The 25,778-nt window shown below is 38.9% G+C and overlaps 2 protein-coding genes across 2 annotated transcripts; both read right to left on the bottom strand.

Annotated features, from left to right (window-relative positions):
* Nucleotides 1-1,173: 1,173 nt before the first annotated feature.
* LOC113906007 (olfactory receptor 5AK2-like) lies at nt 1,174-5,972 on the bottom strand. Its single transcript, XM_027564033.1, has 2 exons — nt 5,968-5,972; nt 1,174-2,137 (listed from the first exon to the last, which is right to left on the bottom strand). The coding sequence occupies exons 1-2, from the start codon at nt 5,970-5,972 to the stop codon at nt 1,174-1,176; spliced, it is 969 nt and encodes a 322-aa protein (XP_027419834.1).
* A 12,483-nt stretch (nt 5,973-18,455) lies between these two features.
* On the bottom strand, nt 18,456-19,406 carry LOC113906008 (putative olfactory receptor 5AK3). The gene has a single exon (XM_027564034.1). It carries the CDS (start codon nt 19,404-19,406, stop codon nt 18,456-18,458), a length of 951 nt encoding a protein of 316 aa, XP_027419835.1.
* Nucleotides 19,407-25,778: the final 6,372 nt, after the last annotated feature.

Here is a 25,778-nt window from a genome sequence, read left to right on the forward strand (position 1 = left end):
AGAAGATCAAATCAGTCAATCCTTTAGAAAATCAACCCTGAATATTGGAAGGACTGATGTTGAAACTGAAACTGAAGCTCCAACTCTTTGGCCACCTGATGGGAGGAGCCAACTCATTGGAAGAGGTCCTGATGCTGGGAACGGTTGAGGGCAGGAGGAGATGGTAAAGGACAAGGAAGCACGGCGTGCTGCAGCCCACGTGGTGGTCAAGAGTCAGACCCAACCAAGCAACTGAAGAAAAACAACAATAATAGTCTGAGTTATAAGGCACTTTTCAAAGGAGTACATTTATTTTACATTTCAGATTATGCAATAATTGGAACAGAACCAATGAGAAGCCTCTATGTAGACAATTTAGGGAATGTGTTTAAATGAATAGGAAATTATGAACCTCAATTTTAATATGGATTGAGCTTCCCAGGTGGCACAGTGGTAAAGAATCTGCCAGCTAATGCAGGAGACACAAGAGATACAGGTTTGATCCCTGGGTTGTGAAGATCCCCTAGAATAGGAAATGGCAACCCCATCCAGTATTCCTGTCTGGAAAGTTTCATGGACAGAGGAGTCTGGCAGGATGCAGTCCATGGGCTCTCAAAGAATTGGGCACAACTAAGCACTTAGCAGCACAAACACAAAACTGGGGTTTTCTACTCTTTAAGAATATATCTGAAATATATTTGAAACACTATATACATTGTCAAGTCTATACACACTTTATATCTTATAATCTTAAAATAAGAGATTATATTATAAAAATTCCCTTTTCATGGGTAGTATGGGATATGGTCCTCAAACTAAAACCAAGGGAAAATAGGTCTGATGATATGTTGCTGAATTTCCTGCAGTCAAAGAAATTATCTACTGGACGTAGCATTGGGGCTTCCCTGGTCGCTCAGTCAGTAAAGAATCTGCTTGCAGTGCAGGACACCCGGGTTCAATCTCTGGGTCAAAAAGATCCCCTGGTAAAGGAAATGGCAACCCACTCCAGTATTCTTGACTAGAAAATCCTATGGACAGAAGGAACCTGGTGGGATACAGCCCATGGGGTCACAAGAGTTGGACATGACTTAGCAACTAAACCACAACCACAACCAAGATGTGAAGAAGTTGTCTACTTCAGAAATATTAAATAGTGGTCAAACAGCTATACTGGATGCTTTGATGTGCTGAATTTTAACACTTTGGATCCAATCTGAAAAAGAATTTTTTCCATATGACTTTTAGAGCTTCTTTTACCTCCTTATTTCTCAAACTATAGATCAGGGGATTCAACATGGGGATCACAATGCCATAAAATACAGAGGCCACTTTCCTATTTTCATGGGAATTATGCGAATAAGACTGTAAGTACATGTAAGAGAGGGTTCCATAGAAAATGGTGACTGCTGTCAGGTGGGAGGCACAGGTGGAGAAGGCTTTTTTCTTTCCTGCATTGGAAGAGATCTTCAGGATGGCAGCCAGGATAAACATGTAGGAAACGATGATGGCCAACACAGTGGATGTCAGATTAAATCCCACAAAGGCAAAAATTAGCATGATGTTGATGTCAGTGTTGGAGCAGGAGAGGGCAAGAACTGGAGGAATGTCACAGAAAAAGTGATTGATGGTATTGCCCTTGCAGAAGACCAGTGAAAATGTAAAACCTGTGTGCACAGATGCATTTATGGAGCCCATGATGTATGAACCAGCTACCAACTGGATGCAGACTCTTCGGGACATGATGGTGGGATAGTGAAGCGGGTTACAGACGGCCACATAATGGTCCACCGCCGTAGCAGCAAGGAGGTAACAGTCACCGGTTACAAATGTTGTATAAACCAATAATTGTACAACACAGCCCTTGAATGAGATTGATTTATTTTCTATTATGAAGTTTTGCATCATCTTGGGAGTGACAACAGAGGTAAAACAGATATCAACAAAAGCCAAATGCTGTAGGAAAAAGTACATGGGTGTTTGAAGTCTGGAATCTATCTTGATGAGTAGGATCATTCCAATAATACCCACCATAGAGGTCCCATAGATGACCAGAAATACAGTGAAGAGGAAATACTGAAACTCATACTGGACACCAAATCCCAGAAGGAAGAATTCAGTCACTTCAGTGCTATTTCTTGATGTAATGAGCACAAAAAGTCTAGAAAAGACCAAGAGGGAGACCAAGAAAAGAAAAGAAATGGCTTGTTGAATAGAAAAGTCCCTTAACACTTTATGTCACTTTGCAAAAAATTATATTTTCATGGTAATCACTCACAACAGGGTTTATTTATTTCCTAAATTTCTTTCAATGTTTTTTATTTTATTTTATTTTATTTTTTTTATTTATTTTTTCTTTTTTTAATTTCAGATATACACATGCTCCCCATCCTGAACCCTCCTCCCTCCCCCCTCCCCATACCATCCCCCTGGGCCTTCCCAGCGCACCAGCCCCAAGCATCCAGCATCGTGCACTGAACCTGGACTGGCATCTCGTTTCATACATGACATTTCACATGTTTCAATGCCATTCTCCCAAATCTTCCCACCCTCTCCCACAGAGTCCATAAGACTGTTCTATACATCAGTGTCTCTTTTGCTGTCTCGTATACAGGGTTATTGTTACCATCTTTCTAAATTCCATATATATGCATTAGTATACTGTATTTATGTTTTTCCTTCTGGCTTACTTCACTCTGTATAATAGGCTCCAGTTTCATCCACCTCATTAGAACTGATTCAAATGTATTCTTTTTAATGGCTGAGTAATACTCCATTGTGTATATGTACCACAGCTTTCTTATCCATTCATCTTCTGATGGACATCTAGGTTGCTTCCATGTCCTGGCTATTATAAACAGTGCTGCGATGAACATTGGGGTACATGTGTCTCTTTCCCTTCTGGTTTCCTCAGTGTGTATGCCCAGGAGTGGGATTGCTGGATCATAAGGCAGTTCTATTTCCAGTTTTTTAAGGAATCTCCACACTGTTCTCCATAGTGGCTGTACTAGTTTGCATTCCCACCAACAGTGTAAGAGGGTTCCCTTTTCTCCACACCCTCTCCAGCATTTATTATTTGTAGACTTTTGGATCGCAGCCATTCTGACTGGTGTGAAATGGTACCTCATAGTGGTTTTGATTTGCATTTCTCTGATAAAGAGTGATGTTGAGCATCTTTTCAAGTGTTTGTTAGCCATCTGTATGTCTTCTTTGGAGAAATGTCTATTTAGATCTTTGGCCCATTTTTTGATTGGGTCATTTATTTTTCTGGAGTTGAGCTGTAGGAGTTGCTTGTATATTTTTGAGATGAGTTGTTTGTCGGTTGCTTCATTTGCTATTATTTTCTCCCATTCTGAAGGCTGTCTTTTCACCTTGCTAATAGTTGCAGATGACATGATCCTCTACATAGAAAACCCTAAAGACTCCACCAGAAAATTACTAGAACTAATCAATGATTATAGTAAAGTTGCAGGATATAAAATCAACACACAGAAATCCCTTGCATTCCTATACACTAATAATGAGAAAACAGAAAGAGAAATTAAGGAAACAATTCCATTCACCATTGCAACGAAAAGAATAAAATACTTAGGAATATATCTACCTAAAGAAACTAAAGACCTATTTATAGAAAACTATAAAAAACACTGGTGAAAGAAATCAAAGAGGACACTAATAGATGGAGAAATATATCATGTTCATGGATTGGAAGAATCAATATAGTGAAAATGAGTATACTACCCAAAGCAATTTATACATTCAATGCAATCCCTATCAAGCTACCAACAGTATATATATATATATATATATATATATATATATATATATATATATATATATATGAAATAAGAGGACTATCTGGCTTTTAAAGAATATCAGTTAAAGGGAAGTACATTGTAAGGATAATGGTACAAAGATAATGGACCAAACATATGGTCATGAATGTCGCAAAAATTTCTCTCTCTAATTAAAAAGTTACTAATTTCAGGAAATTTAACTGGGATTAAAATGATAAATGGCTGAGAAAAACTATAGGTTGCTGAAAATGTACATAAGTTGTGTTTGACTATTGCTTTACGAAACTATGGATACATGTTTAATATGTGTGTGTGTGTGTGTGTGTGTGTGTTAATTGCTCAGAAGTGTCTGACTCTTTGTGACTCCATGGACTGTAGCCTGCCAGGCTCCTCTGTCCATGGAATTCTCCAGGCAAGAATATTGGAGTGGGCAGCTGATTCCCTTCTCCACGGGATCATCCCAAACCAGGGACTGAACTCAGGTCTCTTGCATCACAGGTGGATTCTTTACAGTTTGAGCCACCAGGGAAGCCCTTATCCTCACCGTGAACCTACATTCTTCACAAGCCAGATGGTCCTCTTATTTCATATATGTATCGGGGAAAGTACCCTCATCGTATCAGCAGCTCTAAGCCAAGCTATGCACCTCTCTACGTGAGATGATTAGTAAAAATGTACTTTCAGTGTTAGGAACGTTGCAAACTGACTTATGAATAGGTGGGAAACTGAGTGAGAGAAAAAATCACTTTATAAACTTATATATCTCTGCACTGTTTCTTTAGTTTAAAAAAATGCTTTTTTAAAAATATTTTTTTTGTTTTAAAACAAAGATGACCATTTATATTTTATGGATTAACTGATTTGCTCAGGCTTAAGTCTACCATTTTATACTTTTTTATGTGTCTTATTTCTGGCTTTATTTGTTTCCATTTCTGTGAGTCACTTGAATTTTTTAAAGAATGTCACTTTTTAAATTTATTTATAGTGTTTTTTATCACAGATATTTATATAACTTTTTTTGTGGCTATTCGAGAGATTCTATCGTGTGTATGAATAGCTGGTCTTACATTTTACCAGCTTGAGTGAAATGCTCTATATATTGAGAATCACATTAGTTAGAATTAATCTTTCTAGTTCTACTGTCAAACATAGTTTAGAAATCTCAAGAGAAAGTCAATTTTATTTATTCATACTTTTCTCTTTCCTTGGCTTTCTTCTTTCTTACTGTTATAAGATATACTATCTAAACCCCAACTAAAAGAAAGAACTTGATTAGGTGCATAGATAAGAATGACACAAATGCTGTGTGTCAGAAACCTACTTCACACAGAACAATATACATGTGTTTCAAAGAAAAGGGAAAACATATGCTTGTTCGAACATCAGTCAAAAAATGAAAGACTGGCTATATTAATAGCAGATGAATAGACGTCACAGCATATAAAATTACCAGAGATAGTGCGATAGTGTGTAATGATAAAAGGGTTAAGCTACCAAGAAGAAATAGAAATCCTAAGGGTATGAGTACCAAAGAAGACAGATGCAACATATGCGATGCAAAAACTGATAGAACTGAAGGGAAACATAGACAAGCATAGTTATAGTTGGATACATTAGCACTCTTCTCCACACTTGGTAGAACAAACTAGACAGAAAACGATAAGACTATGAAAAAACTCAACAGCACCATCAAACAACTGGATTTAGTAGACATTTACCAAACATGCCATCTAAAAGAGAATATGAATTTTTTTATAGCACCAGCAGAATATATGTCAAGGTAGACCATATCCTAAGCCATTAAAAAAAAATCCTTTAAAAATTTAAAAGAATTGAAATCATGGTGTATCTTCCCTGAACATGATGGTATCAAACACGGTAGCTTTATCTACTATCTTTGCAACTTCCAGTGAATGCATTTTTATTCAGAATGACAGTATAAAAAGGAAGAAGAAAAAATGTGAAGCCTGCTTTGCAATGATGTGAGGTTCAAGGGAGCAAATTTATGTAAATTTATCCACACGAGGACAAGTATTAAATCAGTGTACATCAAATGGCCATCATAACCCATGCAAATAATACACTATGGGCATAGAATATTGATGCAGTGATTGATTAGTGAATTAAGTCATCCAATTATTTGTTCATTTATGTGCCTTCTCAGGCAACACTCAGCCCTACTGACTTCCCTCACTCCATTTCCATTACATCACCAGTGATGATGGGGTTCCTCCTGCCCTTAGGGCAAAACATGATGAACTTTGACTGACCATGCCACCTGCCACTCCCTGCATGCAGTGCAGTGAGACATGGCTGATGTTGAAAAGTGAAATTTATTTTGTTTTACTTACACCAATGCTGCTCCCAGATTCTCTTTCTGCAACTGGTGGAGGCTGACTGCCAAGGCTCCCCGTGGGGTTCCTTCCTGACTGGGAGTTTATAGCTGGGGTTTGAGGGATCACTACTTGATCTCTTGAGAGTCTGAGCTTCTAGAGGCTGTGGAAGAACCGGAAAAAACAGCATTCATTAATTATTCTTTGCTGAATAAAAGTTCATATTTCCAGAGGGGACAAAATGTAATTTTGTCCTTTAGGGAGTTATTGGTTTCACTGTTGAAAGAGTTGCCCTGTTAGTAACAAATTACCTTCCTGAACTCTCTTGCTTTCTCCCTCTGTTTTGTCTTTCTTCCCTGTCTTCTTTCTTTCCTCTTCCCTCCGCTTTTCTCTCCCGGCGTTGTTTAGCCTCCATATGATTGTATTTTTAATAGTTTTTTTTTTAGTTGACATCTAATCTTTCCACATTGTGATCAGAAAAGATGCTTGAAGTGATTTCAACTTTTTTGAATTTACTAAGGCTAGATTTTGGGGCTTCCCTGGTGGCTCAGAGGATAAAGCGTCTGCCTGCAATGCAGGAGACCTGGGTTCAATCTCTGGGTTGGGAAGATCCCTGGAGAAGGAAATGGCAACCCACTCCAGTATTCTTGCCTGGAGAATCCCATGGACAGAGGAGCCTGGTGGGCTACAGTCCGCGGGTTTGCAAAGAGTCGGACACAACTGAGAGACTTCACTTTCACTTTTCACGGCTAGATTTATGGCCCAGGATGTGATCTATCCTGGAGAAGGTTTCGTGTGCACTTGAGAAAAAGGTGAAATTCATTGTTTTGGGGTGAAATTTCCTATAGTTATCAATTAAGTCTAACTGGTCTGTTGTATGGAGAAGGCAATGGCACCCCACTCCAGTACTCTTGCCTGGAAAATCCCATGGATGGAGGAGCCTGGTAGGCTGCAGTCCATGTGGTTGCTGAGGGTCAGACAGGACTGAGGGACTTCACTTTCATTTTTCACTTTCATGCATTGGAGAAGGAAATGGCAACCCACTCCAGTGTTCTTGCCTGGAGAATCCCAGGGACGGGGGAGCCTGGTGGGCTGCCATCTCTGGGGTTGCACAGAGTCGGACACGACTGAAGTGACTCAGCAGCAGGAGCAGCAGCAGGTCTATTATATCATTTAAAGTTTGTGTTTCCTTGCTAATTTTCTGTTTAGTTGATCTATCCATAGGTGTGAGTGAGGTACTAAAATCTCCCACTATTATGGTGTTACTGTTAATTTCCCCTTTCATACTTGTTAGCGTTTGTCTTACATATTGCGGTGCTCCTATATTGGGTGCATATATATTTATAATTGTTATATCGTCTTCTTGGATTGACCCCTTGATCATTATGTAGTGTCCTTCTTTGTCTCTTTTCACAGCCTTTACTTCAAAGTCTATTTTATCTGATACGAATTTTGCTACTCCTGCTTTCTTTTGGTCTTTATTTGTGTGAAATATCTTTTTCCAGCCCTTCACTTTCAGTCTGTATGTGTCGCTTGTTTTGAGGTGGGTCTCTTGTAGATAGCATAGATAGGGGTCTTGTTTTTGTATCCATTCAGCCAGTCTTTGTCTTTTGGTTGGGGCATTCAACCCATTTATGTTTAAGGTAATTGTTGATAAGTATGATCCCGTTGCCATTTACTTTGTTGTTTTGGGTTCGAGTTAATAAATCTTTTCTGTGTTTCCTGTTCAGAGAAGATCCTTTAGCATTTGTTGGAGAGCTGGTTTGGTGGTGCTGAATTCTCTCAGCTTTTGCTTGTCTGTAAAGCTTTCGATTTCTCCTTCATATTTGAATGATATCCTTGCTGGGTATACTAATTGGGGTTGTAGGTCTTTCTCTTTCGACACTTTAAGTATGTCCTGCCATTCCCTTCTGGCCTGAAGAATTTCTATTGAAAGATCAACTGTTATCCTTATGGGAATCCCCTTGTGTGTTATTTGCTGCTTTTCCCTTGCTGTTTTTAATATTTGCTCTTTGTTTTTCATCTTCATTAATTTGATTAATATGTGTCTTGGGGGTGTTTCACCTTGGGTTTTTTTTTTTTTTAATTTAATTTTATTTTTAAACTTTACAATATTGTATTGGTTTTGCCAATATCGAAATGAATCCACCACAGGTATACATGTGTTCCCCATCCTGAACCCTCGACCCTCCTCCCTCCCCATACCATCCCTCTGGGTCGTCCCAGTGCACCAGCCCTAATCATCCAGTATCATGCATTGAATCTGGACTGGCGACTCGTTTCATACATGATATTATACATGTTTCAATGTCATTCCCCAAATCTTCCCACCCTCTTCCTCTCCCACAGAGTCCATAAGACTGTTCTATACATCAGTGTCTCTTTTGCTGTCTCGTAAACAGGGTTATTGTTACCATCTTTATAAATTCCATATATATGCATTAGTATACTGTATTGGTGTTTTTCTTTCTGGCTTACTTCACTCTGTATAATAGGCTCCAGTTTCATCCACCTCATTAGAACTGATTCAAATGTATTCTTTTTAATGGCTGAGTAATACTCCATTGTGTATATGTACCACAGCTTTCTTATCCATTCATCTGCTGATGGACATCTAGGTTGCTTCCATGTCCTGGCTATTATAAACAGTGCTGCGATGAACATTGCGGTACACGTGTCTCTTTCCCTTCTGGTTTCCTCAGTGTGTATGCCCAGCAGTGGGAATGCTGGATCATAAGGCAGTTCTATTTCCAGTTTTTTTTTTTTTTAATTTTATTTTATTTTTAAACTTTACAATATTGTATTAGTTTTTCCAAATATCGAAACGAATCCGTCACAGGTATACCTGTGTTCCCCATCATGAACCCTCCTCCCTCCTCCCTCCCCATACCATCCCTCTGGGTCATCTCAGTGCACCAGCCCCAAGCATCCAGTATCATGCATCGAACCTGGACTGGCGACTCGTTTCATACATGATATTATACATGTTTCAATGCCATTCTCCCAAATCTCCCCACCCTCTCCCTCTCCCACAGAGTCCATAAGACTGATGTATACATCAGTGTCTCTTTTGCTGTCTCGTACACAGGGTTATTGTTACCATCTTTCTAAATTCCATATATATGCGTTAGTATACTGTATTGGTGTTTTTCTTTCTGGCTTACTTCACTCTGTATAATAGGTTCCAGTTTCATCCATCTCATTAGAACTGATTCAAATGTATTCTTTTTAATGGCTGAGTAATACTCCATTGTGTATATGTACCACTGCTTTCTTATACATTCATCTGCTGATGGGCATCTAGGTTGCTTCCATGTCCTGGCTATTATAAACAGTGCTGTGATGAACATTGGGGTACACGTGTCTCTTTCCCTTCTGGTTTCCTCAGTGTGTATGCCCAGCATTGGAATTGCTGGATCATAAGGCAGTTTTATTTCCAGTTTTTTAAGGAATCTCCACGCTGTTCTCCATAGTGGCTGTATTAGTTTGCATTCCCACCAACAGTGTAAGAGGGTTCCCTTTTCTCCACACCCTCTCCAGCATTTATTGCTTGTAGACTTTTGGATCACAGCCATTCTGACTGGCGTGAAATGGTACCTCATAGTGGTTTTGATTTGCATTTCTCTGATAATGAGTGATGTTGAGCATCTTTTCATGTGTTTGTTACCCATCTGTATGTCTTCTTTCGAGAAATGTCTATTTAGTTCTTTGGCCCATTTTTTGATTGGGTCATGTATTTTTCTGGAATTGAGCTGTAGGAGTTGCTTGTATATTTTTGAGATTAGTTGTTTGTCAGTTGCTTCATTCGCTATTATTTTCTCCCATTCTGAAGGCTGTCTTATCACCTTGCTAATTGTTTCCTTTGTTGTGCATAAGCTTTTAAGTTTAATTAGGTCCCATTTATTTTTGCTTTTATTTCCAATATTCTGGGAGGTGGGTCATAGAGGATCCTGCTGTGATGTATGTCGGAGAGTGTTTTGCCTATGTTCTCCTCTAGGAGTTTTATAGTTTCTGGTCTTACATTGAGATCTTTAATCCATTTTGAGTTTATTTTTGTGTATGGTGTTAGAAAGTGTTCTAGTTTCATTCTTTTAAAAGTGGTTGACCAGTTTTCCCCGCACCACTTGTTAAAGAGATTGTCTTTAATCCATTGTATATTCTTGCCTCCTTTGTCAAAGATAAGGTGTCCATATGTGCGTGGGTTTATCTCTGGGCTTTCTATTTTGTTCCATTGATCTATATTTCTGTCTTTGTGCCAGTACCATACTGTCTTGATGACTGTGGCTTTATAGTAGAACCTGAAGTCAGGTAGGTTGATTCCTCCAGTTCCATTCTTCTTTCTCAAGATCGCTTTGGCTATTCGAGGTTTTTTGTATTTCCATACAAATTGTGAAATTATTTGTTCTAGCTCTGCGAAGAATACCATTGGTAGCTTGATAGGGATTACATTGAATCTATAAATTGCTTTGGGTAGTATACTCATTTTCACTATATTGATTCTTCCAATCCATGAACATGGTATATTTCTCCATCTATTAGTGTCCTCTTTGATTTCTTTCACCAGTGTTTTATAGTTTTCTATAAATAGGTCTTTAGTTTCTTTAGGTAGATATATTCCTAAGTATTTTATTCTTTTCGTTGCAATGGTGAATGGAATTGTTTCCTTAATTTCTCTTTCTATTTTCTCATTATTAGTGTATAGGAATGCAAGGGATTTCTGTGTGTTGATTTTATATCCTGCAACTTTACTGTATTCATTGACTAGTTCTAGCAATTTTCTGGTGGAGTCTTTAGGGTTTTCTATGTAGAGGATCATGTCATCTGCAAACAATGAGAGTTTTACTTTTCTTTTCCAATGTGGATTCCTTTTATTCCTTTTTCTGCTCTGATTGCTGTGGCCAAAACTTCCAAAACTATGTTGAATAGTAATGGTGAAAGTGGGCACCCTTGTCTTGTTCCTGACTTTAGAGGAAATGCTTTCAAATTTTCACCATTGAGGATAATGTTTGCTGTGGGTTTGTCATATATAGCTTTTATTATGTTGAGGTATGTTCCTTCTATTCCTGCTTTCTGGAGAGTTTTTATCATAAATGGACGTTGAGTTTTGTCAAAGGCTTTCTCTGCATCTATTGAGATAATCATATGGTTTTTATTTTTCAATTTGTTAATGTGGTGTATTTCACTGATTGATTTTCGGATATTGAAGAATCCTTGCATCCCTGGGATAAAGCCCACTTGGTCATGGTGTATGATCTTTTTAATGTGATGTTGGATTCTGATTGCTAGAATTTTGTTAAGGATTTTTGCATCTATGTTCATCAGTGATATTGGCCTGTAGTTTTCTTTTTTTGTGGGATCTTTGTCAGGTTTTGGTATTAGGGGGATGGTGGCCTCATAGAATGAGTTTGGAAGTTTACCTTCCTCTGCAATTTTCTGGAAGAGTTTGAGTAGGATAGGTGTTAGCTCTTCTCTAAATTTTTGGTAGAATTCAACTGTGAAGCTGTCTGGACCTGGGCTTTTGTTTGCTGGAAGATTTTTGATTACAGTTTCAATTTCTGTGCTTGTGATGGGTCTGTTAAGATTTTTTATTTCTTCCTGGTCCAGTTTTGGAAAGTTGTACTTTTCTAAGAATTTGTTCATTTCTTCCACGTTGTCCATTTTATTGGCATAAATTGTTGGTAGTAGTCTCTTATGATCCTTTGTATTTCTGTGCTGTCTGTTGTGATCTCTCCATTTTCATTGCTAATTTTATTGATTTGATTTTTCTCCCTTTGTTTCTTGATGAGTCTGGCTAATGGTTTGTCAATTTTATTTATCCTTTCAAAGAACCAGCTTTTGGCTTTGTTGATTTTTGCTATGGTCTCTTTTGTTTCTTTTGCATTTATTTCTGCCCTAATTTTTAAGGTTTCTTTCCTTCTACTAACCCTGGGGTTCTTCATTTCTTCCTTTTCTAGTTGCTTTAGGTGTAGAGTTAGGTTATTTATTTGACTTTTTTCTTGTTTCTTGAGGTATGCCTGTATTGCTATGAACTTTCCCCTTAGGACTGCTTTTACAGTGTCCCACAGGTTTTGGGTTGTTGTGTTTTCATTTTCATTCGTTTCTATGCAAATTTTGATTTCTTTTTTGATTTCTTCTATGATTTGTTGGTTATTCAGCAGTGTGTTGTTCAGCCTCCATATGTTGGAATTTTTAATAGTTTTTCTTCTGTAATTGAGATCTAATCTTACTGCATTGTGGTCAGAGAAGATGCTTGGAATGATTTCTATTTTTTTGAATTTCCCAAGGCTACATTTATGGCCCAGGATGTGATCTATCCTGGAGAAGGTTCCATGTGCGCTTGAGAAAAAGGTGAAATTCATTGTTTTGGGATGAAATGTCCTATAGATATCAATTAGGTCTAACTGGTCTATTGTATCATTTAACGTTTGTGTTTCCTTGTTAATTTTCTGTTTAGTTGATCTATCCATAGATGTGAGTGGGTATTAAAGTCTCCCACTATTATTGTGTTATGGTTAATTTCTCCTTTCATACTTGTTAACATTTGTCTTACATATATTTATAATTGTTATATCTTCTTCTTGGATTGATCCTTTGATCATTATGTAGTGACCGTCTTTGTCTCTTTTCACAGCCTTTGTTTTAAAGTCTATTTTATCTGATATGAGTATTGCTACTCCTGCTTTCTTTTGGTCCCTATTTGCATGGAAAATCTTTTTCCAGCCCTTCATTTTCAGTCTGTATGTGTCCCCTGTCTTGAGGTGGGTCTCTTGTAGACAACATATGTAGGGGTCTTGTTTTTGTATCCATTCAGCCAGTCTTTGTCTTTTGGTTGGGGAATTCAACCCATTTACTTTAAGGTAATTACTGATAAGTGTGATCCCGTTGCCATTTACTTTATTGTTTTGGGTTTGAATTTATACACCGTTTTTGTGTTTCCTGTCTAGAGAATATCCTTTAGTATTTGTTGGAGAGCTGGTTTGGTGGTGCAGAATTCTCTCAGCTTTTGCTTGTCTGAGAAGCTTTTGATTTCTCCTTCATATTTGAATGAGATCCTTGCTGGGTACAATAATCTGGGCTGTAGGTTATTTTCTTTCATCACTTTAAGTATGTCTTGCCATTCCCTCCTGGCTTGGAGAGTTTCTATTGAAAGATCAGCTGCTATCCTTATGGGAATTCCCTTGTATGTTATTTGTTGTTTTTCCCTTGCTGCTTTTAATATTTGTTCTTTGTGTTTGATCTTTGTTAATTTGATTAATATGTGTCTTGGGGTGTTTGGCCTTGGGTTTATTCTGTTTGGGACTCTCTGGGTTTCTTGGACTTGAGTGATTATTTCCTTCCCCATTTTAGGGGAGTTTTCAACTATTATCTCCTCAAGTATTTTCTCATGGTCTTTCTTTTTGTCTTCTTCTTCTGGGACCCCTATGATTTGAATGCTGTAGCGTTTAATATTGTCCTGGAGGTCTCTGAGATTGTCCTCATTTCTTTTAATTGGTTTTTCTTTTTTCCTCTCTGATTCATTTATTTCTACCATTGTATCTTCTAATTCACTAATCCTATCTTCTGCCTCTGTTATTCTACTATTTGTTGCCTCCAGAGGGTTTTTTATTTCATTTATTGCATTATTCATTATATATAGACTCTTTTTTATTTCTTCTAGGTCCTTGTTAAACCTTTCTTGCATCTTCTCAATCCTTGTCTCCAGGCTATTTACCTGTGATTCCATTTTGATTTCAAGATTTTGGATCAATTTCACTATCATTATTCAGAATTCTTTATCAGATAGATTCCCTATCTCTTCCTCTTTTGTTTGGTTTGGTTGGCATTTATCCTGTTCCTTTACCTGCTGGGTATTCCTCTGTCTCTTCATCTTGTTTAAATTGCTGAGTTTGGGGTGTCCTTTCTGTATTCTGGCAGTTTGTGGAGTTCTTTTTATTGTGGCATTTCCTTGCTGTGTGTGGGTTTGTACAGGTGGCTTGTCAAGGTTTCTTGGTTAGGGAAGCTTGTGTTGGTGTTCTGGTGGGTGGAGCTGTATTTCTTCTCTCTGGAGTGCAATGAAGTGTCCAGTAATGAGGTATGAGATGTCTATGGTTTTGGGGTGACTTTGGGCAGCCTGTATCTTGGAGCTCACGGCTGTGTTCTTGTGTTGCTGGAGAATTTGCTTGGTATGTCTTGCCCTGGAACTTGTTGGCCCTTGTGTGGTGCTTGGTTTCAGTGTAGGTATGGAGGTGTTTGATGAGCTCCTGTCAATTAATGTTCCCTGGAGTCAGGGTTTGGACTTAAGCCTCCTGCTTCCAGTTATTGGTCCTATTTTTACAGTCGTTTCAAAACTTCTCCTTCTATATAGCACCATTGATAAAACATCTACGCTAAAGATGAAAAGTTTCTCCACCGTGAGGGTCACCCAGGGAGGTTCACAGCATTACATGGAGAAGAGAAGAGGGAGGAGGGAGTTAGAGGTGACCCGAATGAGATAAGGTGGAATCAATAGAGGAGAGAATGGGCTAGCCAGTACTCACTTCCTTATGTGCACTCCGCAACTGGACCACTCAGAGATGTTCACAGAGTTATACAGAGAAGAGAAGAAGGAGGAAGGAGACAGAGGTGGCCAGGAGGATAAAAGGGGGGAATGAAAAGGAGGGAGACAGATCTAGCCAGTAATCAGTTCCCTAAGTGTTCTCCACCATCTGGAACACACAGAAATTCACAGAGTTGGGTAGAGTAGAGAGGGTTTAGGGAGGAGACACAGGCGACCTGGTGGAGAAAAAGGAGAGTCCAAAGGGAGAGAGAGCAGTCAAGCCAGTAATCTCACTCCCTAGTGAAAAATGAGTACTGAAGACTGGATTCTTAAAGGTACAAAATTGGTAACAAATACATAAAAGCAGAAATTAAAAATCTAGAGTAGAGTTTGGAATTTCAAAAATACAATGTTAAAGAAAAGAAGAAGGAAAAGAAAGAGAGAAAAAACAAACAAACAAAAACAAACAAAGTCGCAAAAATTATAAAGAAAATATAGGTACAAAATTGATAACAAATACCAAAAAGCAAAAGTTAAAAATCTAGAGTAGAGTTTGGAATTTCAAAAATACAATGTTAAAGAAAAGAAGAAGGAAAAGAAAGAGAGAAAAAACAAACAAACAAAAACAAACAAAGTCGCAAAAATTATAAAGAAAATATAGGTACAAAATTGATAACAAATACCAAAAAGCAAAAGTTAAAAACCTAGAGTAGAGTTTGGAATTTCAAAAATACAATGTTAAAGAAAAGAAGAAGGAAAAGAAAGAGAGAAAAAACAAACAAACAAAAACAAACAAAGTCGCAAAAATTATAAAGAAAATATAGGTACAAAATTGATAACAAATACCAAAAAGCAAAAGTTAAAAATCTAGAGTAGAGTTTGGAATTTCAAAAATACAATGTTAAAAAAAAGAAGAGAAAGAAAGAGAAAAAAAAAAAAAACTCACAAAAATTATATTAAAAAAAATATAGGTACAAAATTGATAACAAATACCAAAAAGTTAAAATTAAATATCTAGAGTAGAGTTTGGAATTTCAAAAATGCAATGTTAAAGAAAAGAAGAAAAAAAGTCAAAAAAATTATAAAAAATATATATATGAAGTTTGCTTTAAAAAAAAATAGGGTCTTTTTTTTTTTTTTGCTAAGTAATAGTAGGTTATAAAATTGAAAATTAAAGGAATAATAGAGGACTTAAAATTCTTTAAAAAATTTAAAAGAAAGACAGAAAGAAAGAATGATCATAAAAATAGTAAAAATATATCTAGGACTTTCTCTAGTTTTGTTGTGGGTATTGTGGGTTCAGTTCATTTTCGGCTAGTTCCTTCGTCTGACTTATATTTCTCAAGATCTATAGGCCCCTTCCTATGTAGTCGGTATTAACCACAGGGTTTTAATCTATTGCCTGTAGCTTCCAAGGCGGTTCCCTCTGTTATAGATTCTTCTGTTTGCTGGTCTCTTCAGTGTCTGGTTTCCACCCTGACACAAAGGGGACGGTGGAGGACACTTTTTGTTTTTTTAGGCTCACTTGTTCAGTCATGCTGTGGAGAGGGAGGGACGATGCAAACAAATAACACTGGCGTGTGCTCGCAGTGCCTCAGCCACACTGGGGCTGCCCTGCTCACGGCGCATGTAGCCTCCCTGCCCACACTGCTCAGGCTCTAGGCTGCTCCGCCAGGAACCATCTGTGTCCGGCCCTGGGCTGCTTGTACCTCCCAGGTCCAAGCCTCTCAGGTTCAGGCACTCGGGTAGTCCTCAGGGGCACAGACTTGGTTGGGCCTGCGTTTTGTGCCCTTCCCAGGTCCAAGCATCTCAGGTGATGAGGTGTTTGGTGAGCGTGACTGCTGCAACTTATCACCTCCCTGCCGCTCAGTTATCTAGGTGTATGACTGGCGCACCTTCTCAGGCAGATGTTGACCGTCCAGTCACCCAAGAAGTTTTAGTTAGCAAAGAAGCCTGCTTACAGTTTTATAGATAATGTCTCTCTGGGGCTGCGATTGCCCCCTTCCAGCTCTGGCTGCCTGTCACCGGAGGGGGATGGTCTCTAGCCGGCTATCTCTGTTCAGTCCTCTGTTCCGTGCGTGGGCCTGGCGGTGTCTTAGGTTAGGGCTGGCTTTCGCATGGTAGACATCCCACAGTCTGGTTTGCTAGCCCAAATTATTTCGCTCAGATAGCACTCCGGGTATTCAGGCCAGATCCTTACTCTAAGCAATGCAGCCCACGCTGCGCCTCCCTGCCCAGCCCCTGCTTGCTAGTGGCATGTGCAGGCGTCTGCACTGCTTCTCTGCTGGGGGAGTTACCATAGGGCTCGTAATCTGCGGTTTTTAATTGTTTATTTATTTTTCCTCCCTGTTATGTTGCCTTCTGTGCTTCCAAGGCTTGGCACAGATTCGGCAGTGAGAAGGTTTCCTGGTGTTTGGAAACTTCTTTCTTTTTAAGACTCCCTTCCTGGGATGGAACTCCGTCCCTCCCTCTTTTGTCTCTTTTTTCGTCTTTTATATGTTTTCCTACCTCCTTTCGAAGACTTGGGTTGCTTTTCTGGGTGCCTGATGGCCTCTGCCGGCATTTAGAAGTTGTTTTGTGGAATTCACCTGGCGTTTAAATGTTCTTTTGATGAATTTGTGGGGGAGAAAGTGTTCTCCCCGTCCTACTCCTCCGCCATCTTAGCTCCTCCCTTGCCTTGTGTTTATTCTATTTGGGACTCTCTAGTTTTCTTGGACTTGGGTGTCTATTTCCTTCCCCATTTTAGGAAAGTTTTCAACTATTATCTCCTCAAGGATTTTCTCATGGCCTTTCTTTTTGTCTTCTTCTTCTGGGACTCCTGTGATTTGAATGTTGGGGCGTTTAACATTGTCCCAGAGGTCTCTGAGGTTGTCCTCATTTATTTTAATTCTTTTTCCTTTTCCCCTCTCTGCTTCATTTATTTCTACCATTCTATCTTCCACCTCACTTATCCTGTCTTCTGCCTCTGTTATTCTACTGTTGGTTCCCTCCAGAGTGCTTTTGATCTTAGTTATTGCATTATTCATTATATATCAACTCTTTTTTATTTATTCTGGGTCCTTGTTAAACCTTTCTTGCATCTTCTCAATCCTTGTCTCCAGTTTATTTATCTGTAATCCATTTTGTTTTCAAGATTTTCCAATCATTTTTACTATTCTTATTCTGAATTCTTTTTCAGGTGTACTCCCTCTCTCTTCCTCTTTTGTTTGGTTTGGTGGGCATTTATCATGTTCCTTTATAAAGCAGTACATTTATTTTACATTTCAGGTTTATGCAATAATTGAAACCAAACATATGAGGATCCTCTTTGTAGACAATTTAGGGAACTTGTTTAAATGAATTGAAAACCATGAACCTCAATTTTAATATTGATTATATACAAAATTGGGGTTTTCTAATCTTTAAGAATATATCTGAAATATATTTGAAATAACTATATACTTTGTGATGTCTATACATACTTATATGTTAAATAATCTCAATAAAGTCCCTTTTCATGGGTAGTGTGGAACATGTTTCTCAAACTAAGTCCAAGGGAAAAGTAGAGATGAGATGAGATGTTACTATGTTGTGTGCTCAGTCGCTCAGTCATGGTCAACTCTTTGTGACCCCATGGACTGTATGTAGCCTGCCAGGCTCCTCTGTCCATGGAATTCTCCAAGCAAGAATAATGGAATGGGTGGCCATTTCCTTCTCCAGTTACTATATTACTTTCACTCAAAGAAATTATCTGTTGAAGAAAGAAGCATTAGTTTAAGATGTGAGCATTTTCTATATTTCAAAATACCAAATAGTGTTTAAACATCTCTACTGGATGACTTGATGTGCTGAATTTTACAATTTGGTCCAACCTAGAAGAATTTTTTTTTTCCATATGACTTTTAGAGATTCTTTAACGTCCTTATTTCTCAAACTGTAGATGAGGGGGTTTAACATGGGAATCACAATGCCATAAAACATGGAGGCCACTTTCATATTCTCCTGGGAATTATTAGAATGAGGTTGTAAGTACATATAAGAGAGGGTTCCATAGAAAATGGTGACTGCAGCCAGGTGGGAGGCACAGGTGGAGAAGGCTTTTTTCCTCCCTGTAGTAGAGGACATCTTTAGGATGGTAGTGATGATATTTCCATAGGAAAAGATGATAACCAACTCGGTAAATATTAAGTTCAATCCCACAAAGACAGCAAGTAGCATGATGTTGATGTCAATGTTGGAGCATGAAAGGGCAAGAATTGGAGGGACATCGCAGAAAAAGTGATTGATAGTATTACCCTTGCAAAAGGCCAGTGAAAATGTAAAACCTGTGTGCACAGATGCATTTATGAAGCCCATGATGTATGAACCAGCTACCAATGGGATGCAGACTCTTCGGGACATGACTGTGGGATAGTGAAGCGGGTTACAGATGGCCACATAACGGTCCACCGCCATAGTAGCAAGGAGGTAACAGTCACTGGTCGCAAATGTTGCATAAATCAATAACTGCATGACACAGCCCTTGAATGATATTAATTTGCTTCCTACTGTGAAGTTTTGCAGCATCTTGGGAGTGATAGCAGAAGTATAACAGATATCTACAAAAGCTAAATGTTGTAGGAAAAAGTACATTGGTGTTTGGAGTCTGGAATCTGTCTTGATGAGTAGGATCATTCCAATATTACCCACCATGGAGGTCACATAGATGACCAGAAATCCAGTGAAGAGGAAATACTGATACTTATATTGTGCACCAAATCCCAGTAGAAAGAATTCAGTCACTTCAGTGCTATTTCCTTCTGTCATGAGTAAAAAAGTCTAGAAAGGACCAAGATGAGGACCAAGAACAGACAAGAAATCTTTGTGATTTGTTGAGTAGTAAAAGGTCTTAACTCTTCATGTCACTTTGTAAAAAATAGATTTTTATGGCAATCACTCATAACAAGGTTTATTTCTTTCCAAATATTTCTTTCTATTTTCTTGATAAGAAACCACCACATAAAAGTAACATGTAAGCCTTGGATTCAGTTTTGAAACAAAGAAGTTTTCACAGACGAAGTTTCACTTCTAAAATCTGTGATTCTAGGAAACATAGATTAACATACATTTCAGATATCTAAAGTTTCGTAAAGCAATAGTCAAACATAATTACATACATTTTAAGCAACCTATAGTTTTCCTCAGCCATTTATCATTTAAACCTAGTTTTAGATCTCAAAATTAGTAGAATCTTAATTAGACAAAGAAATTTTTGAGATTTATTCATGACCATGTATGTTTGAGGCTCAGAAAATCTGTACCACTCTTCTTACCATGCACTTCCCTATATATGATATTCTTCACAAGCCAGACAGTCCTCTCATTTCATATATATATCAGGGTAAAGGAGTCTCATGTAAATAACTCTAAGTCATCTATATACCTCCATACTTGAGGTGGCTAGTAAGGATGTGTTTAGTGTTAGGGGCTTCCATGGTGGCTCAGATGGTAAAGCATCTGCCTACAATGAGGGAGACCTGGGTTCAATCCTGGGGTCGGGAAGATCTCCTGGAGAAGGAAATGGCAATCCACTCCATGGATGGAGGAGCCTGGCAGGCTACAGTCCATGGGGTCGCAAAGAGTCAGACATGACTGAGCAACTTCACTTTCTTTAGTGTTAGGAATGTTACAGACTAAGCCTCTTACTGACATGAGCTCCTCTGAAGCTCCCATGTATGTTTGCTGAAATCTTTTGAGAAGTCAGCTCAGTGGGATAACTTTGTTGTAAGGACAAGAAACTATTCTCTTCAATTCACTGTTTAGAGTAGGCGGAGAATAGATAAGTTAGTGCAAGCTCCTCCCTCAGGTTAATCTGGTGTGAAATAGATGAAATGCAGCCCTTTTAAAGAAGCATCCAACCATAGATACAAGTATCTATTAGAGGAAGCTAGAATAGAGCAAGGGTCCACTTAATCTAGAATCTTGATAGGATAATTACTATTTCATTTACTATAACAACTTGACTTTCATCACTCTGAATTCAAGTGAAGTATAGATATGACATTAGTAAGACGCTTTTTCAAGAGCTAATGAAACTAGTCGAAGTCCCACCATTCTCATCTGACACAGAAAGTGAAAGTGAAGTCGCTCAGTCGTGTCCGACTCTTTGCGACCCGTGGACTGTAGACCACCAAGCTCCTCTGTCCATGGGGTTCTCCAGGCAAGAATACTGGAGTGAGTTGCCATTTCCTTCTCCAGGGGATCTTCCTGACCCAGGGATTGAACCCAGGTCTCCCACATTGCAGGCAGATGCTTTAACCTCTGCGCCAACAGGGAAGCCCTTAAAAACAAGAATATAGTCTCTCCTACAGACATAGAACTTCAGATCCAAGTACTAACATCAAAGATTTCAAAGGGAGGAAAGGAAGCCAGGTTGAAAGAAGAAGGGGGAGGAGGCGGGAGAGGGGGGCGAAAGGGGTGGCCTTACATATGTCTCCGGCCACCTACAGATATCCAGGCGTTATGGGACTTTCCCCTGTGCCTCCAGAGAAGGGAGGACTGGAACTCGGCCCTACCAGAAATCAGACCAGACCAGAACCAGAATTTGAGTTCTCTGCCAAGGGGTGATCAGTCTCTAATCCTCAGCTCAGCCTGAGGGCCCGTCGACCAGATTCCTGCGTCCAGGACTGTGGGACTAGAAAAATGGGGAAGGATAGGAAGCGTTAAGGAGAGGAAAGAGAGAGGGAAGGAGAGATAAGTCAATAAAGTCTCTTGTTCCTTACCCGTCGGGGCACTCTGGCCAGTTGTCTGTGTCAGGAGGAGGCCAGGGACAAAAGGGTCCCAGTTGCGGCCACTGGGTCTGGTCCATTGGCAGGCAAGCTGGCCCCTGAGTACCCCGAGTGGTCAGGATGTCAGTCTCAGCGAAAAAGAGTCCCCGCCAGAGTCGCCATTTGTTGCAGGAAGGCGGACCTCTTCCAGGGCCTGAAACTGGGCTCTTGTCTAACACTCGGAAATGAATTGTCCGAGGAGACACATGTGCTGACAAAGCAAGAGATTTTATAGAATGTGTATGCTAAGTTTGAGTTGTCTCAGCATGAAATTTTTTGCTTCATTTATGATGAAGGTCTTTGCTAATCAAATGATTGCTATGAAGAAAGGCCAACTGTTTGAGCAATTGGATGTGCTTAACCTCTGCTGGATCTCAGTGCTTCTGAGGATTCGTTTATGTTCAGCTTTGGGCTGTGGGAAGGAAACTGACAGATTTGAACTTGAATTTTTATCCTACCAATTAATAGAGAAAAAGGATATATCCCCCTTCAGCCTCAGTTCCTCTGCAACAAGGGTAATCCCAGAACTACTTAGAAGTTAATGATCTCCACTGAACCATCATTTACAAGAGCGAAAATTTGGAAATCAGGTTAACTAGCTCACATCAGATTCATATGATGGATCAGTACTCAGTCCTAAAAGGGTGAGATAAATATACACTCATAAAATTGTCCCTTTATATTATCAAGTGAGAAAAGTAAAATGTAGAGTAATAGGTAGAGTTTATAACCTTTTAAAAATCAAACTTTCTCTCATGCTTTCATTCTCTTTATTTCTTCAGGGAAAAAAGGTCAGGAAGAATACACAGCAAGCACTGAAAATATAAGTTTCAGTTAGGAAACAAAACTCTTTAATTTATCCATGGTTGTTGCATCGAATGAGAGAAAATCTCACTTAAACTTGTAAACTCAGCACTTTGCTTTCATTTTAAAAGGGGAAATTCATAACGTTGTTTTATAAATAAAGTGACTGTTTACATGTTATGGGTTTACTGATTAGCTAATGCTGAAGTCTGGCATTTTATATTTCATTTTCTGTCTTTTTCATTTCTGGTTTTGTTAATTTCCATATCTCTGGGCCACTTGAGCTTTTTTGAGAATTCTATTTTGACTTATCTATAGTTTTTTTTTTTAATCACATATCACTGCATAACTTTTTTAGTGGCCACTCTAGAGGTTCTATTGTATGTACACACAGCTGCAGTTACATTTTACCAGTTTGAGCGAAATGTGGAGTACACTGAGAACAATATTAGTCAGTGTTAAACTTTTTGCTTCTATTGTCAAACATAATTTAGAAACCTCAATGTAAAGTAAATTGTATTTAACCATATTTGTGCTCTTTGCTTTCTTTTTTGTTGTTACAAGGTTTACTATTTAAACATGAAGTTAAAGAAATAATTTGTCAGGGTGGATGGAAACGCATAACACAATTAAATGCTGTGTCCCCAAACCTACTTCAAATGAAATGACATATGTATGTTTTAAGGAAAAGAAAAATTGTATACTTGTGCAAACATCAGACAAATGACAGACTGGCTAATCTTCATGTGTTAATAGCAGATAAAGGAGACTTTGTGGCATAGAAAGCTACCAAGGACAGTGAGAGACATCATGTAATGATAAATGGTAACCTACCAAGACGAAATAGCAATCCTAAGGGTTTTGTTGTTCTTTAGTTGCTAAGACATGTCCAACTCTTTTGCAACCCCATGGACTATAGACTACCAGACTCCTCTGTTCATGAGATTTCCCAGGCAAGAATACTGGACTGAATATTGCCACTTTATTTTCCAGGAGATATTCCAGACCCTGGGGTTGAACCTTTGCCTCCTGCATTGTGGGTGGATTCTGTACACCACAAGCCACCAAGGAAGACATCCTAAGGGTATGGGCTCCAAACAAGAGAGCTACCATATATATGACGTGAAAACTGGTAGAAACGGAGGGAGAAATAGACAGGCACATAATTATAGTTGGGTACTTCAACATTTTTCTCCCAATGCTTGATAAAACTAGTCAGAAAGCAACAAGGATACAGAAAAACTCAATAATGACCCCAATTAACCAACTGAATGTAATAGATATTTACCAAACACTCCACCTAAAAGAGAATATACATTTTTTTCCAGCTCCGGAAGAATATATATGTATCATTCAATTATTTGTTCATTTGTATGCTTTCCCTGGCAATGCTCAGTCCAACTGAGTTCTTCCAGTCCACTTCCATTACATCAGTGGAAGTGAGGGAAGTCCTCCTGGTCCTGGGGTAGAGCACAGTGAAGTTCTGGCCCCTTTAATTCTGCCACTTTCTGCACACACTAGGATGATACATGGCTGATGTTGAAAATGGGATTACTTTGTTTTACTTACACCGATGCTGCTTCCACATTCTCTTTCTGCAACTGGTGGAGACTGACTGCTCACCACGTCTCTCCATGTGGTTTCCTTCAATCTGGGAGCTTATAGCTGGGGCCTGAGGGATCTCTACTGGGTCCCTTGAGAACCTGAGCTTCCAGAGCTGTGACACAATTGAAACAACAACAACAACAACAACATTCATTAGTTATTCTCTGATGGATAAAAGTTCATATTTCCCGAGGGGAGAAAATATGATTTTGTGTTACTGCCTTTTGGGATTTGGTTTCTTTGTTAAGAGCCCTGAGTGTTAGTTGCTCAGTCGTGCCTGGCTCTTTGCGACCCCATGGACTGCAGTCCACCAGGCTCTTCTCTCCATGGGATTTTCCAGGCAAGGATAATGGAGTGGGTTGTCATTTCCTTCTCCAGGGGATCTTCCCAACCCAGGGATCGAACCTGGGTCTCCTGCACTGCAGGCAGATTCTTTACCCACTGACTTACGAGGGAAGCCCCATTGTTGACAAATTATCATACCTCCCTTCCTTTTTCCCTCACTGGTTTTCCCTTCCTCCTTGTCTTCCTTCTCCCCCCTCCCTTGTTTCCTTTCCTTTCTTCCTTTCTCCCACCTGTCTCCTTGCCTTCCTTTTTTTGGGGTGGTGGTGGTGGTGGTGGTGAGGTGTATAATAAGCCATTCACATGGTTAAAAATGCAGATGTACCAAAGTGCATAGCATAAGACACCACTCCCCTCTATCCCTTGATTCCCAATCTCTAGTTTCCCTCCCTGGAGAACATCACTGTCCCTACTTCTTTATTGTTCCAGATTAGCCTTGCATTGCATTTGCAAACATATCAATATTATATTCTTTATTCCTCAGCTGTACAAATGAGTGTATCACTCACATTTTTCAGTGGCCTGAAGTTCACATAATATTTCTGGGTGATCTATATGGAAAGGGAAATCTCACTCTTACCCTGTTGTATAGTATTTCATGGGACAGCTGCATTGCTTAATATGTTTAACCAAACTCTCTTCCCTATTAGTAGATATTTAGATGGTTTCCAATCTTCTCTAAAAAACATACAATACATATATTAGTGTGCATAAGTGTGAACTATATCTCTAGGATTGAAAGATATTTAGGAGAAGAACCTCCAAGTCAAAGGGCATGAACACTATAAATGTTGATAGGTATTGCCCAAGTGTCCTTCAGAACAAGGTTCTGTCCATTTAAATCACATCTAGCAAATCTAAAGTGACTATTTCTGTATATCTTCTCTAACAAAATACTAAGAAATGTTATTAAACTTTGTCACTGCGATACGTAGAGAACAGTAGAATTTAGTTTTGTTTGCAGTTTTCCACTACAAACCAGACTGAGCAACTTTTTCAATGTCCAAGAAAGATTAGTATCTCCTTTTCTGTGAGTTATCTGTTTATATATGTTGCCCTGTTAAAAATGTTTGATTTTACGATGATGTTTGGAGTCAAGAACTCTTCCTTGTAAAATCTTCAAATATTTATTTCTCAATATTAACTATTTAATACTGTTGTTGTTCAGTTGCGGAGTCATGTCTGACTCTTTGTGACCCCATAGAGTGCCACATGCCAGGCCTCCCTGTCCCTCACCATCTCCCAGAACTCACTGAAGTCCATGTCCTCTGAATCGGTGATGCCATCCAACCATCTCATCCTCTGTTGCCCTCTTCTCCTTTTGCCTTCAATCTTTCCCAGCATCAGGGTCTTTTCCAATGGGTCTTTGTCTGATTCTGCCACTAGCTCTGTGATCTTGGGTGTGTTATTTACGTCCTGAGTCTTAACTTCCTCACTTGTAAAATGAGGACAATGAAAGTGCCTACTTCAGAAGGGTTGTGAAGGTTTAAATAAAATCAAGCTTGCAAAGCTCTTAATGCTCATTAGCTAGTCTTTAAACCCTTGCCTTCAGACAATTTACAGTTTGAGGCCATGGAAATGAAACTAACTTTCAAGACCAACATTGAGTGGCAAATACTGT

The sequence above is a fragment of the Bos indicus x Bos taurus genome, chromosome 15 (assembly GCF_003369695.1).
Source record: "Bos indicus x Bos taurus breed Angus x Brahman F1 hybrid chromosome 15, Bos_hybrid_MaternalHap_v2.0, whole genome shotgun sequence".
NCBI lineage: Eukaryota > Metazoa > Chordata > Mammalia > Artiodactyla > Bovidae > Bos > Bos indicus x Bos taurus.